The sequence below is a fragment of the Cavia porcellus genome, unplaced genomic scaffold (assembly GCF_034190915.1).
Source record: "Cavia porcellus strain 051 isolate PalLab524CR breed Dunkin Hartley unplaced genomic scaffold, mCavPor4.1 scaffold_3, whole genome shotgun sequence".
Classification (NCBI taxonomy): domain Eukaryota; kingdom Metazoa; phylum Chordata; class Mammalia; order Rodentia; family Caviidae; genus Cavia; species Cavia porcellus.
Window position 1 is genome coordinate 71,513,554 of NW_026947486.1, and position 14,224 is coordinate 71,527,777.

At 36.7% G+C, this 14,224-nt stretch overlaps 1 protein-coding gene across 6 annotated transcripts in view; it reads right to left on the minus strand.

Annotated features, from left to right (window-relative positions):
- Positions 1-14,224, minus strand: part of Dcx (doublecortin) — a 349,437-nt gene that overhangs the window by 31,699 nt on the left and 303,514 nt on the right. For 3 of the 6 annotated variants that reach the window (XM_063246295.1, XM_063246293.1, XM_063246296.1), the window contains 2 exons: positions 7,519-7,621; positions 5,428-5,550 (listed from right to left, as the gene is read on the minus strand). In XM_063246295.1, the coding sequence (XP_063102365.1) occupies positions 5,428-5,550; positions 7,519-7,621 (226 nt within the window). Of the gene's footprint in view, positions 1-5,412; positions 5,551-7,518; positions 7,622-14,224 lie in introns of all 6 variants that reach the window. The other 3 variants (XM_063246294.1, XM_003467607.5, XM_063246292.1) reach the window with 1 other exon arrangement.

Genomic DNA, 14,224 nt, shown 5'->3' on the forward strand with positions numbered 1-14,224 from the left:
GAAGCCTCCACCATACTGCTTGTTCCAACCGCTTCCTAAGGGGCTCTCCAATGGCAACCCAAATGTTGTCTGAGACATAGGGTAGTTCTGCCAGTTAAACTAGACATCAGCTGCAGTTTTATAAAGAATCTAATTGTGGGAAGGGACTAGTTTTTTTGTTCATTTGTTTGTCGTTGTTGTTGTTAATCTTCCTATGGCTCTCTTTAGGCACCTCTTTACCTTGGAATAACAGTAGCAGGAGAGCTGGTGGAATGTCTAGGACAGGACACTAGAAATAAAGGCTAGTCACTTCCAGCACTGTGCTCAGTGCAGTTCAAAGAGAATGACACAAACACCACACCTTTCCTTGCCTTCCTATATCCCTGGCCTGGAGGTAGGAGAAGGTGAAAGAAACAAAAACAAAACAAAACAAAAACTTGGACTACCAAAAGTTAGTTTAGCGTTCAGGACATTGGACCTGCCACATTTTGTCTGTTGTCATTGACACACTGCAAAGAATGCCTGGCTGTAAGCCAGGAGCACTAGGTTCTAGTCTTGACTGCTGAGTAGTTATATAACACTGAGAAAACCTCAAGATTCTGAACTTCATTGTATCTTAGTTCTTCAATCTAAAAATACCCTGGTAATAATTTTCAAACCCAATTCATGGTGCTATATTAAGGGACAATAGAAGTGACAGACATGTTTTGAAAAATGCACACTTAATTCACTTCAATTTCAATTCAGTTGAGAGGAAAGTTACAAAAAGGGAAAATTAACACAACAATGACTAAAATGGGAACAGAAACAGACTAGAAATGTCCACCATTAATTTCAAAGCAAGGTTTTATTTTGCCTATCAATATGGCAAATCCTGAGTTAATCAAAGTGTCACACTGAACAAACATTTTTTCATAATCCTATAGGAGTATCATGGGTTCAGATTTTATCCACTTATCACAGTTTTTCTGGCCTACTTTAAAGACAGACATGGCTAATATGACTTGTATTGTAAAAATTCATCAGCTCTGCTCAGACAGAATGAGTTCTTTTCAGGAATAATACATAGACAACTAAATCCTTTAAGTTTAGGGTATAACACCAGGCATTCCATTTGAGACAAACTGAATACTGGCAGGAATGGGGATTGAATTTGATGAGAAAATAGGATTTTGATTTATTCACAGGACAGAACAGCAAGAAGACAATGTATTGACTTAAGAATTAAGAAATCAAACTGTGACACAAACTACAGACCACATAGCATAATATAGAAACTGTATACTTGAAGTCAGAGAACCCAGATATTAACTGAAGCATGAGTTAAACCAAAGATGTGTGTTCGTGTATGTGTGTGTGTGCATGTAATATATATATATATATATATATATATATATATATATATATATATTCCTAACGAACCAGAATGTCAAAATATTCCTGTATCCGAATCTCAACCAATGTTTCCGTTGCTAAAAGAATATCTTTGGCTTCCTTTTGCCTTTAAAAGAGGCAACATTTCTTGGAAATGGCTTATCTTCCACAACTTTTAGTTACTCAAATAAAAGTATAGGGATCCATCCACAAATTCCAGATCAAAGACAGACCAATACAAGAGAGAAACATGGTAGTATGGCCTGCATGTCCTAAAAAAAGAACAAAGATATTCCACCTCCATTCACCACTGTTATTCTTTGGATAAATGTATGTAACCTGCACACATCTCTTGCTAATAGCACAGAGAAGTCTTGACTTTTTAATGAAATTATTCTTTCTTCTTAAATCTGAAATATCTGTAAGAATTTTTAAAAATTTATTAGTACATGTGTGTAGTACAAAATGTTTACACTCATGGGGTAGGTATGTGTACCTAATATATCTTAATTTAAAAAATTCTCTTTGCATTCCCTTCCCTCCTTCTGTCTCTTAATCTTCTGTAAGAAGAAATTTATGCCAACTGAAAACCACACATTTTCCATAGTTCACTAATCTCCTTATCTGAGTCTGATCCTATAAGAGATACTTTATTAATCTGTGAATTGTAAATAACAATAGATTATTCTTATCCGTAGACTTGCAAATTGTCTTATACAAAGAGTATGTCAAATCTTTGAGGAGAAGAGAAATTTGCCATAACTGGCAAAACTGGCTAACTTCCTTAAAGAGATATCTCTTTCATATCCTTACCTTCCATTTGAGCTTGGAATGGTCCTGAGTGAGGTAGAGGTAAAGGGGTGATAATGGGCATGACAAACCCCAACCCTACCTAAGTTACTGTTTTAGCTGAGATTAGCATCTTCCCTATGGAATGTTCACTGAGGACATGCCTTGGACTTGGTTCTAATCAAATTATTATGGGATAAGCACAGTCATGTTATATGAATGATCCTACCATTCAGAAGCTATATCCAAGGTGAGCCTAAACTCACTGCTATGAATGTGTCTAGATTAGGGTTTGTTTAGCCACATTTATATTCATTATCTATCTATAATGAAGATCCCAATTCTTTCTACTGAGAATGTCACCCTAGGTTGGTGGTATGGAACAGGAGTTTTTGTGAATTTGGTTTCTGCAAAGTGAAGTCCCATCCCCACCCCAAGCTGAGTATTCTGTTTGCCTTGTAAGTCTGAATAAATTCTCATTGTCTTCCTCTAGCAAGGGAGTTCAGAAAAACAAGTGCGTAACTTGCCTGCCCAGGCCTGGATTTGGATCTATTATAGCTTTTCAATTTAACAAATAGTCATTGAGTCTTACTATGTCCCTGTTCTGTCTCTGTCCATGAGGCATATATTTTTTAGAAGGGAAGTCTATAGGCAACATACTGAAGATCAGTGTCTTGATGGGTGCTTAAACAGTATTTAATTTAAGTCGTTGTGTTCATATGTGCTGGGTAGCAAACTGAATAGTCTGCAGAGACACGCTATTCACTCCAGGTTGAAACCATCTGAGAATTTCAATAAAATTACATGGTAGTGTCTAAGAATAGGTCCACAAATTATCCAATATTTTTCTTGAAGGAGAATAGCCTAATTTATCTCCCTTCAAATGTAAGCTACACTTAAGGACTGCTTCTAATCATTAGAATAAAGCAGAAATGCCAACATTGACTACGGAGTCTAGATCATTAAAAAAAACCCTGCATTTTCTTTTTCACTGTTTTGAATCTATTGCTCAAATGGGAGATCCTGTCAACCTTCATTTTGATGGTGAATCATACAATCCAAGTTGAGCCTTTGGATGTTTCATTCTCTACCGAAATGTATCCTGCAATGATAGGAGAGAACTGTGCTAGGGCTACCCAGGCAAGCCACTATAGAATTCCTGTGTCACAGAAACTGAGAAAATGAAAGCTTATTTTAAGCTACAATGTCTTGGGGAGTAATTTATTCCACAGCAAAATATAAGCAATACAATTAGATGTCCCCTGAAATATTGCTGTTTTTAAAAACTGATCAGGTAAGAAATTGTTGCCATTCTTTTAAATATGGAGCAAATGTTTAAAAAATTATAAGTCTGTTGTTTGGAAACTGTTCAACTAATTTTATTCTCACTCCAAGTGTTAAAATCTGAATCACTGTAGTTTCATCAATATGAATTTTCTTAGACAGATTCATGTACTCTTCTGCACACTCGAATAATAGGTAATCAAAGCACATGCATTTTCATTCCTTCAGTAAACATTGCCTAAATGTCCACTGGGTCTCTAGCACTGTGGTTGGTGAAATAAGGTGAGTTTATGCATCTATTCTTTCAGAAACATTACTTAAGTACCTAGTACGGGCCAGGAACTGTGCACAGCACTGAGGATACAAAAATGAACCTTGCCCTTGAGGGGCTCAGTATTTAGCTGGGAAAGTAGACAAACACACAGTTTAAAACACAGTATGATGAATATAACCTCAGAGATATGAGTGGCATGCTATGATATTGCACAGAACAGAAAAACTCTATGAGGTCTTAAAGAATGAATGAGAGTTTTCAAGCAAACAGAAGGATGGCTTTATAGGTTGGGAAACGGGGTATGCAAAGACATAGAAATATGAAAATCTGGAATGTCTTGTCACACCTCAGTTTCCTTTGCCTGAGAATAAAGAGATAGCTGATGATATACTTCCTTTTCATAATGTGGGACAGGCAGGAGGAGCTGGTTTTCTACACACAGGCATTTCAAAGCCAACAAGCTGCTCAAATTGCCCCAAATTAAAGGGTTCTTATACTTTCCAAAGGCTCTCAGGCTAGAAGAATTCTCATGATGAACTCTGAGCCTTGGAAGCACAAATGTGAAAGTCTTTTGAACCACAAATTCTATAGTGTGAAGAATTCAAATTATCTGTGGGAGTCTACTAAGCTTCTGAACTTGGACTTCTGTGGCCTTTTACTGTTTTTTTAGTTTTAAACTTTTACTGAAATTCAGGTTTAGAATTTAACAATGTAATACAATATTATTTTGAGTATTTTCTAGTCAGTATTTTCACTTACTTTACATGATTGATGGGTATAAGTTTTAAGAACTGTTACTCTTTAATCTTCCTTGACCTTTTACTTTTAACAACATTTGTCATTGTTTTAAAAATGGAAGACATTTCCTTTTAGAGCAATGCCACTCAAACTGCAGGACCAAGACAAGATAAAGAGTTTCTGGCAGAGTGTAAATCAACACACTGCTGCATTCATCAATGAAATAATGCTCCGATGGAAAAAAAAACAGCTGATCTAAATGGTTTGCATAGTGGTATATTTAACTAACACTTGGCACAAGTTCTAATCTCATCATAGGCTGATAACAAACAGCTCATGTGTTGGCAATGATCCATAGACCACAATTTTTAGATTACTCACCAGTCACTAAAATTTTTATGATAAATCTCTACATGTTTTCAGAACCTAATCTGTGCTTTCTTTTCCTATCATGAGAATGATGCAATTTATCTTCTTTCTCATTTTTAAAACTTAAAAACTTATGTTTTTTAAAACATATTTGTAATCAGTGTACTTGTCTTTTTTTTTTGTTGTTATGGCATGTCATTAATCTGAAGCTTAAATGTATCTACTAGGTTGGTATTTTGGATGTCAATTTTTACATCTTATTCTAGGTTTTGATTTTTAATTTCAGAATTACATCTGCCTTCCTTCACTGAATATAGTTTTACTAGATGAGGTTGAAGATGATGACAATGATAATAACCATGACAATAAGCATTATAGAACACATGACAAATAGGACAAATTTCTGGTAAGCATCCATTTGAGTGGAATAAAGATTGTGACTGTGTCTCCATGATTCCAAACAAGTTTGACTCTTCTAGTGTCTGGCATTGGTATGCATGGAGACACAGGGGTGAGTGAACATGAGAAACTCATTCCTCTGCATGCAGAGGGCATCTGCCTCCATAAATGAACTGAGCATGCACAGTTAAGAGGAGAGCACTCACCGTCTTGGTCGTTACCTGAGTCAGCTGGAGACTTGCTTCTGCGCATAGGACCAGGACTCTTGGCTGAATTTTTCTGAGGTGTTGGGGAGGCCTTTGGGCCAGCTGTGGCTGATGGGTTTCCTTTCATGACTCGGCATTCTGAGGCAAAAGAATGTAGACAGCTTAGTAGAGAGTAAAATTCAGGCATGGCATGTTACTGGCCTTGGGAAATTGGAATAATCACCATAGACCAAAGCACTCAAATATCTCAGGACTAAAAGGTGGTGCTCATTGTTTGTAGGAACTATGGCATGGGGAAGAGATGCATGAGAAAAATTTCAAAAGTAACCTATGTGTTTAAATTACTGGATTATAGTATGAGGGCAAGACTTCAAAAATAGGTCAAGTAGGTAGTAATTCAACACAATCATTTGAGAAGTACTGTATAGGAGTTTTAGAATAGAACCTATAAGTACAATGTTTAATGAAATCCCTTGTGGTAGACTTTGAAATCTTGAAGGTCATAGCAACACAGATAAAACATCCATGAGTAATTTAAAAAATGGTTAGGAACTTATTAATTAGTATTTTTATATATCACACATCATATTCACTTACCTTATGGTTGTCATGTCATTCTACATAAATAAGCTCTACCCCCAGCACCATCTTGGATTTATAAAGTTCCTTCAATTTTTAATGCATATTACCATAATCCCTTATGTTTACTTAAGGAATAAATGAGCCAACAATGACTCTTCCACTCATAATTTGAGAATACTCATGGGCTGTAGGTGAGTCTGCCAAATATTCCTGCATTTGCTCCAGCTCCAGTCTGACACATTTAGAGCACTCTTTCTAAGCATACCACTCAGCATCCCCTGCTATGATAATTTTGGGCACTGACAATGTTAATCTATTAGGAAAATCATTATGCGCATTTTGCTGTTCAGAGTACAAAACCTTAATTAGGACTCTTGCTTAGGGCCATAAAGCAAGACCATAGAAGAACAAGACTAAAAGCTGTCTCCTGAGTCCCGGCTAGTTAGTGTTCTTTCCACTATGCTTTTCTCAGTCTTGTGCTATGTATGATACAAAAAGTGGACTAAAATAACTGGGTAAATATGATAGGCAGGGAAGTTTTTCCTTAAATAGCTACTTACTGCCTCCTCGTTAAGGTACACTGAAATTTAAATGGTAAACTAAGCTTTTTAGAAAACCAATTGAAGAGGAAAGCTCATTTTTATTTATTTTACCTCTTGTTTTGTCTGGTAACTTTTAGTGATCTTTACTCAGATCTGGATATGTAGAAAGCATAGGAAATTGGACACAGTATGAATTTGTTTAGCTATTTTATGGCCATTTGCCATAAAAACAAAGAGAACATAGAATAATGTCATTTTGTTAAGGTCTTTGTCACTTGAACTATTTATAAAGTATATATTAGTAAAATTCCTTTTGGTTTTCTTGTATTTTATTCCTCTTAAATGGAAAATGTTTTGAATCTATCTTTTCATTATATCACACCCTAATCCCATTACTGTTTGTGCTAATTTACATTTAACTTGCAGAGTACCTGAAGCTTAGAATTAAGTAAAGTAAATAGAAGGAAAAATGCTCAAGTTCTTGCTGAGATAAAGGATCCTCTGGAATCTTGAATCACAAACCAGGGAGAATAGGACAGCAGGCCCAAAGGTGTGAAATGGATTTGATATTAATAATATAGTACAAAAATCTTTCTAAAATGGGTCTATTAACATGGGCCAAATAAGCTAGAAGATGTTGAATAAAAAATGTGTATGTACAACTTCCAGGTTCTCAATCCAAATGTTTCTTCCTGTGGTCTGATGGTTCTTGTTAGCTCATGTGACATAATATGTGGTTCAAGAAATATGGTTACTATTGGGACAGATGGTAAATTTTATTGAGTTTGGAGGCTGGGCCTCTGGGACACCCAGTCAACCTCTTGCTTAATGATCCATATATCTAAATGCACAGGAGAAACACTAATATTTGCCCTTAAGGAACTATGTTTGAATGCTGTCCAGGCCACATAAATCCATGGAAATCATAAAGAATAAAAGAGCAGAGAACAATTGGACAATAAAACCCAATGATTCTACTTACCATTTTCATCCAGAGAAAAGTCATCTTGAGCATAGCGAAATTTTTCAGGACCACAGGCAATAAACACATCATCATCACCAAAGAAATCATGGAGACAGGTTACCTATGGAGAAAGTAGAAACACTGGATTGATATTTGATGTTCTTGTGACAATGAACACAAACCATTTTAGCAAACAAAAAAGCTTCATCTCTAAGCCGTCATCTCCAGTTTCTGAGAATTTTTTTTTTTTTTTACTCAAAACACATAACACACTCACAGTTGGCATCACAGTTCATAGTGAGTGAAGATGCAGGTGTCATTGTCTCTCTGCATGTCATGTGTGGTTCCTTGTTTCCATCAGACCAAGAGTAAGATTGAGACCCTGTCCAAATGGAGGACCATGTCCTCTGAAGGAAAATCAGCCAACAGATGGCCCTATGAACGTTACCTTTTCTCAAAGAGAGACTACTCCTGGCCCAATTCTAGGGCCAGAAGTCTAGGCCAAGGAAAATTAGAAAGATTTCCTGCAACTTCCGGTGGATGGATCTTTCAGTTAACCTAGAGGTGGAAATCATTCCCTTCAAGTGTATCTGTTCTAAAAGAAAGGCATCATTTCACATACTTACACATTGGATTTTTATTAAGAATGAATCTAGAACTTGAGAGTATCACAGAATAACTTTCTTCACTGAGAAACCAGGAGGAGGAAACAGTGCTGACCAGTTGAAACTTCATCAAGAGCAATGAGCCACATAAGTTTGAGTCCTTTCTGGTAACCTTTCCTGCCCTTTGGCACCTTACATATTGCTGCTTCTTCACAATAGAGACAGTATCTCCAACCCCTTCTCTGCACAAAGAAATGAGGATCCTTGGGAATGTACACAGCTCCCTTTTATCTCCCCACTTCTCAGCTTCCCTAATTACATCTGCTAATTAGTTCAGCACATCAGGGAAACCCCAAGAGAAACCATGGAGTCAAAATATGTTTATCCTACTCCTTATCTTGTAAGTGTTCAAAGCATCTAAACATTCTACATTCCCTATTCAGGTTGCCAGCAATGGCTTTCCAAAGGCACAGCTTGCTGGGTACAGCCAGCAATATGTTACATTTGAAAAATGTTTATATTAATAACACCATCCCATTCCCAATGTCTATAGAGTCCCTCTTCTCTCAGCAAAGATGATTGCAAGTTTTATACAAAGAGAAAGATGCTTAAAGATGATCCCCCATTGTCTCAGTCTTCGAATCAGCTATGAAATGCTGAGAGAAGGAAGAGAGACTTGGAAAACTGCCAAGGTTACTCTTATTAAGTTTTTTCCCAGTCTAGAGTCCCAACCTCATCAAACAGACTAACGCATTTCACAAACCCACTTGTTCAAAATCATGTAATGACAACCAGAACTACCACTGGTTGAAAATATACTCTGTGACAGCATTCTTCTGAGTAATTCCAAATTCACCATCTTATTTTACCCTTACAACAAACCATAGAACTTGCTATTCTTGTTATCACTGTTTTAGAAATGAGAAACCTGAGAGCCAGAGACAATAAGTAAATTGTCCCGGTGGAAACAACAAATCCAAGCAGATCCATTTGACTATGAAACCTGTGCTTTTACACAAATATTTGAGTACTAGAGAAATGGAGATTAATAAGACTCAGTCCATGATTTCATGAAGCTCACAGTCCTATGGAGAAAGTTGCAACAAAATATTTCAATTTAGTCTCATGAGAGGAGAATCTCTAGGTGATGTGGGAGCTATTGTTAATCACATCTAAGTGATCCAATATGGATCCTGCCTATTAACCAGATAGAATTGGTACAGGCAACAATCTAACAACAAGTTACACGATTTGAGTCCTGCTTCAGACCCTCTGTCAGCACCCTAGGCCTTAGTCCAATAAATTCTGGAGTCCTTAACATTGATACACTAAGTGTCCGCATTGTTTATCCCCTGCTACCTCCCTGAACCTGAAGAACTCTGCCATATCTTCTTGTACAAGGTATCCCTGAACCTGACTAGCTGCCTTTATTTTGGCTTATCAGTGGAAGGAAGCCTCACCCTCTGCTAGCTGTCACTAGGAATCAATACTTTGTTTCTACAATACATCCATTTCTGTTACACTCTACTTACACTGGTAGCGAAGTTATGAAACAATGATAATTTAGCTAAGAGTGTTACTGCTTCAACTTCTTCTGCCAAGAAGGTATGGAGGAACATTCAGAAGCTTTGTAAAGTTTAAAAAGATTGAAATCAAGAATAAACAATTATAGCAGAAAACAGATATTAGCATTTAGAGAATCTGAAAGGTAACAAAAACACACAAATTTATGAACAAGATAGGAGAAATGCATAAATTCAGAAACTATTCTTCATAGTATTATGCTAAAACTTAGATGAAAGGAATGATTTTTACATTCCTGTCACATATTATAATATCCTTTTATCGGACAGCAAAACCTTACTGATTGATCAAGAGTTGCTCCTATAGTGACTCACCCTCTATCTATACTTTCCACCTCCACCCAGGCTTTGCAGAAAGGTTTTGGATAACTCTTCCTTTGAGCAATGTTTAAGAAAGGGAAAGTCCCCTAATGCTTCTGACAAACTCATGATGTTGTAACAGGCTTCACACACATTCATGTTGCAATCCAGCTATTCAATATTAATGGTACTGGAGATGGAACCTAGGACATCACACATGCTAGGCAAGCACCCTACCACTGTGCTACATACCCAGCTCTCTCACCTCACATTTTACTGGCTCCCAAATATACACAAATTCACATTTTGTATGTGATTGCCTGGCTGTCCTAGATATTTTGGATATTGAGACACAACATCCATTTCTGTTACAGGGCTGGGAAAATAGAATTTTCTGTGTCTTAAATATGAGAAACCCAAGGTGAAAAATGTCCAAGTAGCCCAAGGAAGCAGAGGTAGCTCATAGCAGAGTTGGGGCTAGCATTTAGATGCCTTGCTTCAATTCAGGACAAAGCAATTCAGTTGCCTTAGAGAACATGCCTTCCTAAAGCACTGACTTTAAAGGCTTATAGACAGCCTAAACAGGAGAGCCTTCATTTTCCTATTCAGTGTCCAATATATATTAGAACATTTGACATGGTTGAAAAAACAAGCTTCTTTATCAATCGTATTTTTAATTTATGGAAAAGGAAATTTCTGTTCATTACTTACAACTGAGTATGTAATAGAGAAGGAAGAAAAGGAAAAGGAGAATTAAAAGAAAGACAATGAAGAAGAAAAAGAAGGCGATGAGGAAGAAAAGAATGAAGTACAAGAAATAATTCCCCTGGAATTCACACTTACTTAATGCTTGCTTTTACAAATAGGAGGGGGCTGAGAGACAGAAGGAGGTGAGAGGGGGAGGAGAAAGGGCCGAAAAAAGAATTAAGATGCTTTATGTACATGTAGCAACTTCTCATGAGGAATGCAATCATTATGTACTGCCAACGTATACTAGTAAAAGAAAATAAACTCTATGGAGGTGATGTGATACAAAAGTCATCTTTTCTTACACTGCAAGTGCATGATTTTACAAATTAGATTTTGAGAAAAAATCTCCATCATGAGTTGACAAAAGTAGTAAATACAATAAGCAGTCTGGTGCCAATGACAGCATCCTTAGAGAGCAAAGGTCTTGCTGACATCAGCTTCACTATGAATCAACTGGATATTAAGTCAGAGAAAGGAACAGGAAAGCATGACATCTATCTTTATAATTAATCAAGTGCCAGCACAAAATCAATAAAACCAACTCATGTTAAGATGGAACCATTAACTCAATGGTCTTTAAAAAAAAAAAGTATTGTGCATTACTGTGAACCATATATTATACAGATTGTCCAGTGACTTATACGCTGAAGTACAAATTAGAAAATGGAGACAACAGATCACTGTCTGGCAGCAGTTTGAGTCTGTTGGCCTCAAATGGAAAACTCATTCTGTGACTTGATTTAGGCTTGATTACATTCTCTTCCACATATTACAGATACTGGCAGTAGGTTCTTGTACATATCTGCTTCTAGTAGATTCTACATTTCACTTACCTAATTAGTCAGAAAGAAATGTTACCTGAAGAAGTAAAGTCATACACATAAACCTACAAGACACACTTTCAACATGTAAAACATTTTTACTGAAAGTTCAATTCTACCAGTACTGAAGCAAAGAGAACTATGTAAGAAAGAAATGCATAGTAAAAGGCCCCTGTCTTCAAAGAGTTGACAACATAATAAGCAAGTTAGAACAACATAAATAATTAGAACACAGAGCAAGCTATTGTTGGCACTACTGTGGAGACACAAAAAGCAAGGAGAAATACAGAAGACAAAGGGAAAAATTTTAATCATGAGAATTGGGGGAGACTTTACAGAGAAGATGACACAAAAACTGATTCTAAGAGAATGGATGGGGCAGAGCCTGATAAAGAAAGGAGGTATTTCAGGCCCCTACATGAACAAAGGCAGAGAGGCAAAAATGTGCCTTTTTCTTAACAGCCCTGCACAAAAAGAGATACATGTTGTTAACTATTAACAGACAATCTGATCCTCCAATGCTATGTGCACACAATTTCCCAGATCCATCTGCCAACCTTCTGCACAGACAAAACACAGACAAAACTGCCTACTGATATAATTCAGAGTGAAGAGGAGGGCAAGGAGAGTCTGCGGGGAGGGACAGCCCCAGTGGTGAGCAAGAGGAAACCCCTGTGGCAAGGAAGACAAACCATACCGAATTCTCAGTGTTGCCAACAGTGTGTCCTACCTGTAGAGAGTGGCTGGCAAGCTTCATAAAGTGAGTTAATAGAAGAGGCAGTAAACATTACAGATGGAGCTTTTTCTAAAAGTTACTGCCACTCTCATTTTGGAACATTTATGCCTGCCAGTTCTGGTCTGGCTCCAGTTAGAGGCTGGCCTCAAGTTGGCTTGGTGAGCTCTGGCTATGTTTCTGAGACAATTCTGGCTTTCCTTTCAAAATGATCTTCTTGGGGGTTATCTTGAAGGTTTTCTTGTAGGTTTTTCACGACAGTATTTTGCCTGAGTAAGCAGCTCCTTTGTTCTGAGGTGCTTCTTTCTTTATTCAGTGTCCTGCACATCCCTAAAATCTTGGCTAAAATAATAATGATATTCACATTTTATCATGTTTTTATTTCTTTCAAAATCATCCTATATTTATCAGATTTTACTTTTCCTCACATCTCTGATTCTCTTCTCAGTCAGTTCAGTGAGGCTTTCATTAGGCTGCTCTTGTCATAGTAAAACAAGGACTTTCATGTTGTCAAATCAAATGGTCACTTTCTGGCCTCATCTTAAACTTTCAGCAATGTGACATAAGATGATCAAGTCCTTGGCTTTAAATATTTTTCCGTTTTGACTTCTAGTATATTGCACTTTTCTAGTTTTATCTCTATCTCAGTTGTCTTTGCTAGATTCTCTTTCTTTCCCAGACCTTTAAGTGTTTGAAAGCTCCAGTGCTCCATTTGCAGGTCTCTTCTCTTTTTGTATTTATTTACTAGGCAATCCACTCCAGTACTGAGAGTTTACACACTATCTATAGTCTGATGACTGATACAGTGATATGTCCAGGCCCTTCTTTTTCCTGAATTCTGGTCATATATATTCAATTGCCTGGCAATATCTCCACTTGGTTATCTGATACACATCCCAAATTGAATATGCTCAAAACTAAACTTTTATTTTCCCATTTCCAGATCCAACTTCTTACTTTCTTTCTTCATTTCAATAAATGATACCACAATCTTTCCAGCTGCCTAAACTACAAACAAATTGACAGTTATCTTTGAGTCAGTGTTCTCACCCTTCATTGTTACTATCATAGTCTGAGTTATATTGTATTAGCCTCGCAACTAATCAGTCTCCATATGTTCACTCTTGACAGCACTCCCCCCACCCCATGCACTGTACTGCTCTGTATACAGCATCAGAGTAACATTCTACCATTTTTCCTTTTGCAATGATGGAGACTGAACCAAGGGCTTCATGCATGCTAGGTAAGCACTAATACCACTGAGCTATGTCTGCAGCCTATATTTTACAATTTTCAAATCCTTGATTGAATAAAATTTCAGTTCTTTTTAATCTTGGCTCTGTATTATTCTGGCCCTTGTATTATGTATGTTAGCTTGCTCCAGACATTGGTCTGCTTTCTTTTTCTTAAACACATTAAGACCTTTTATACTTTGGGGCTTACAGTTTCCTCAACCTAGAAGCTTCTCTACCCAGAGTTATATCCACAGAACTACATTTTCTTCATAATTTAATATAAAGCATGACAAATTTAACTCTGAATTTACATGTCATTGTACTCTTTTGTGTGTGCATTTGTTTTAGTAGCATATTTTTATTAGAATATATTTTCAATACATGATAAATATATTCATTGTGAGGAATTGGTACGTGTTTATTATGTTTTCAGCTTTCTCCATTTTGCACATTTGTAGCCACATAAATGAATCATTATTATTTAAAATATTTTACATATTCTGTATTAGGGCACATGTTAGATTTTCCCATTCTATCTTTCATATCTCCTAATCTTGTTTGCACATTTTTCCTAGTTCTTATCACTTGATGCTACATTCTGGAAAACATCTTCAACCCTGCCAGTTTACTTTTACTCTTTCTCTCCTCAGATGTGTTTGATTTGTTCTTTAACCCACTCATTTAACTTCAAATTTCA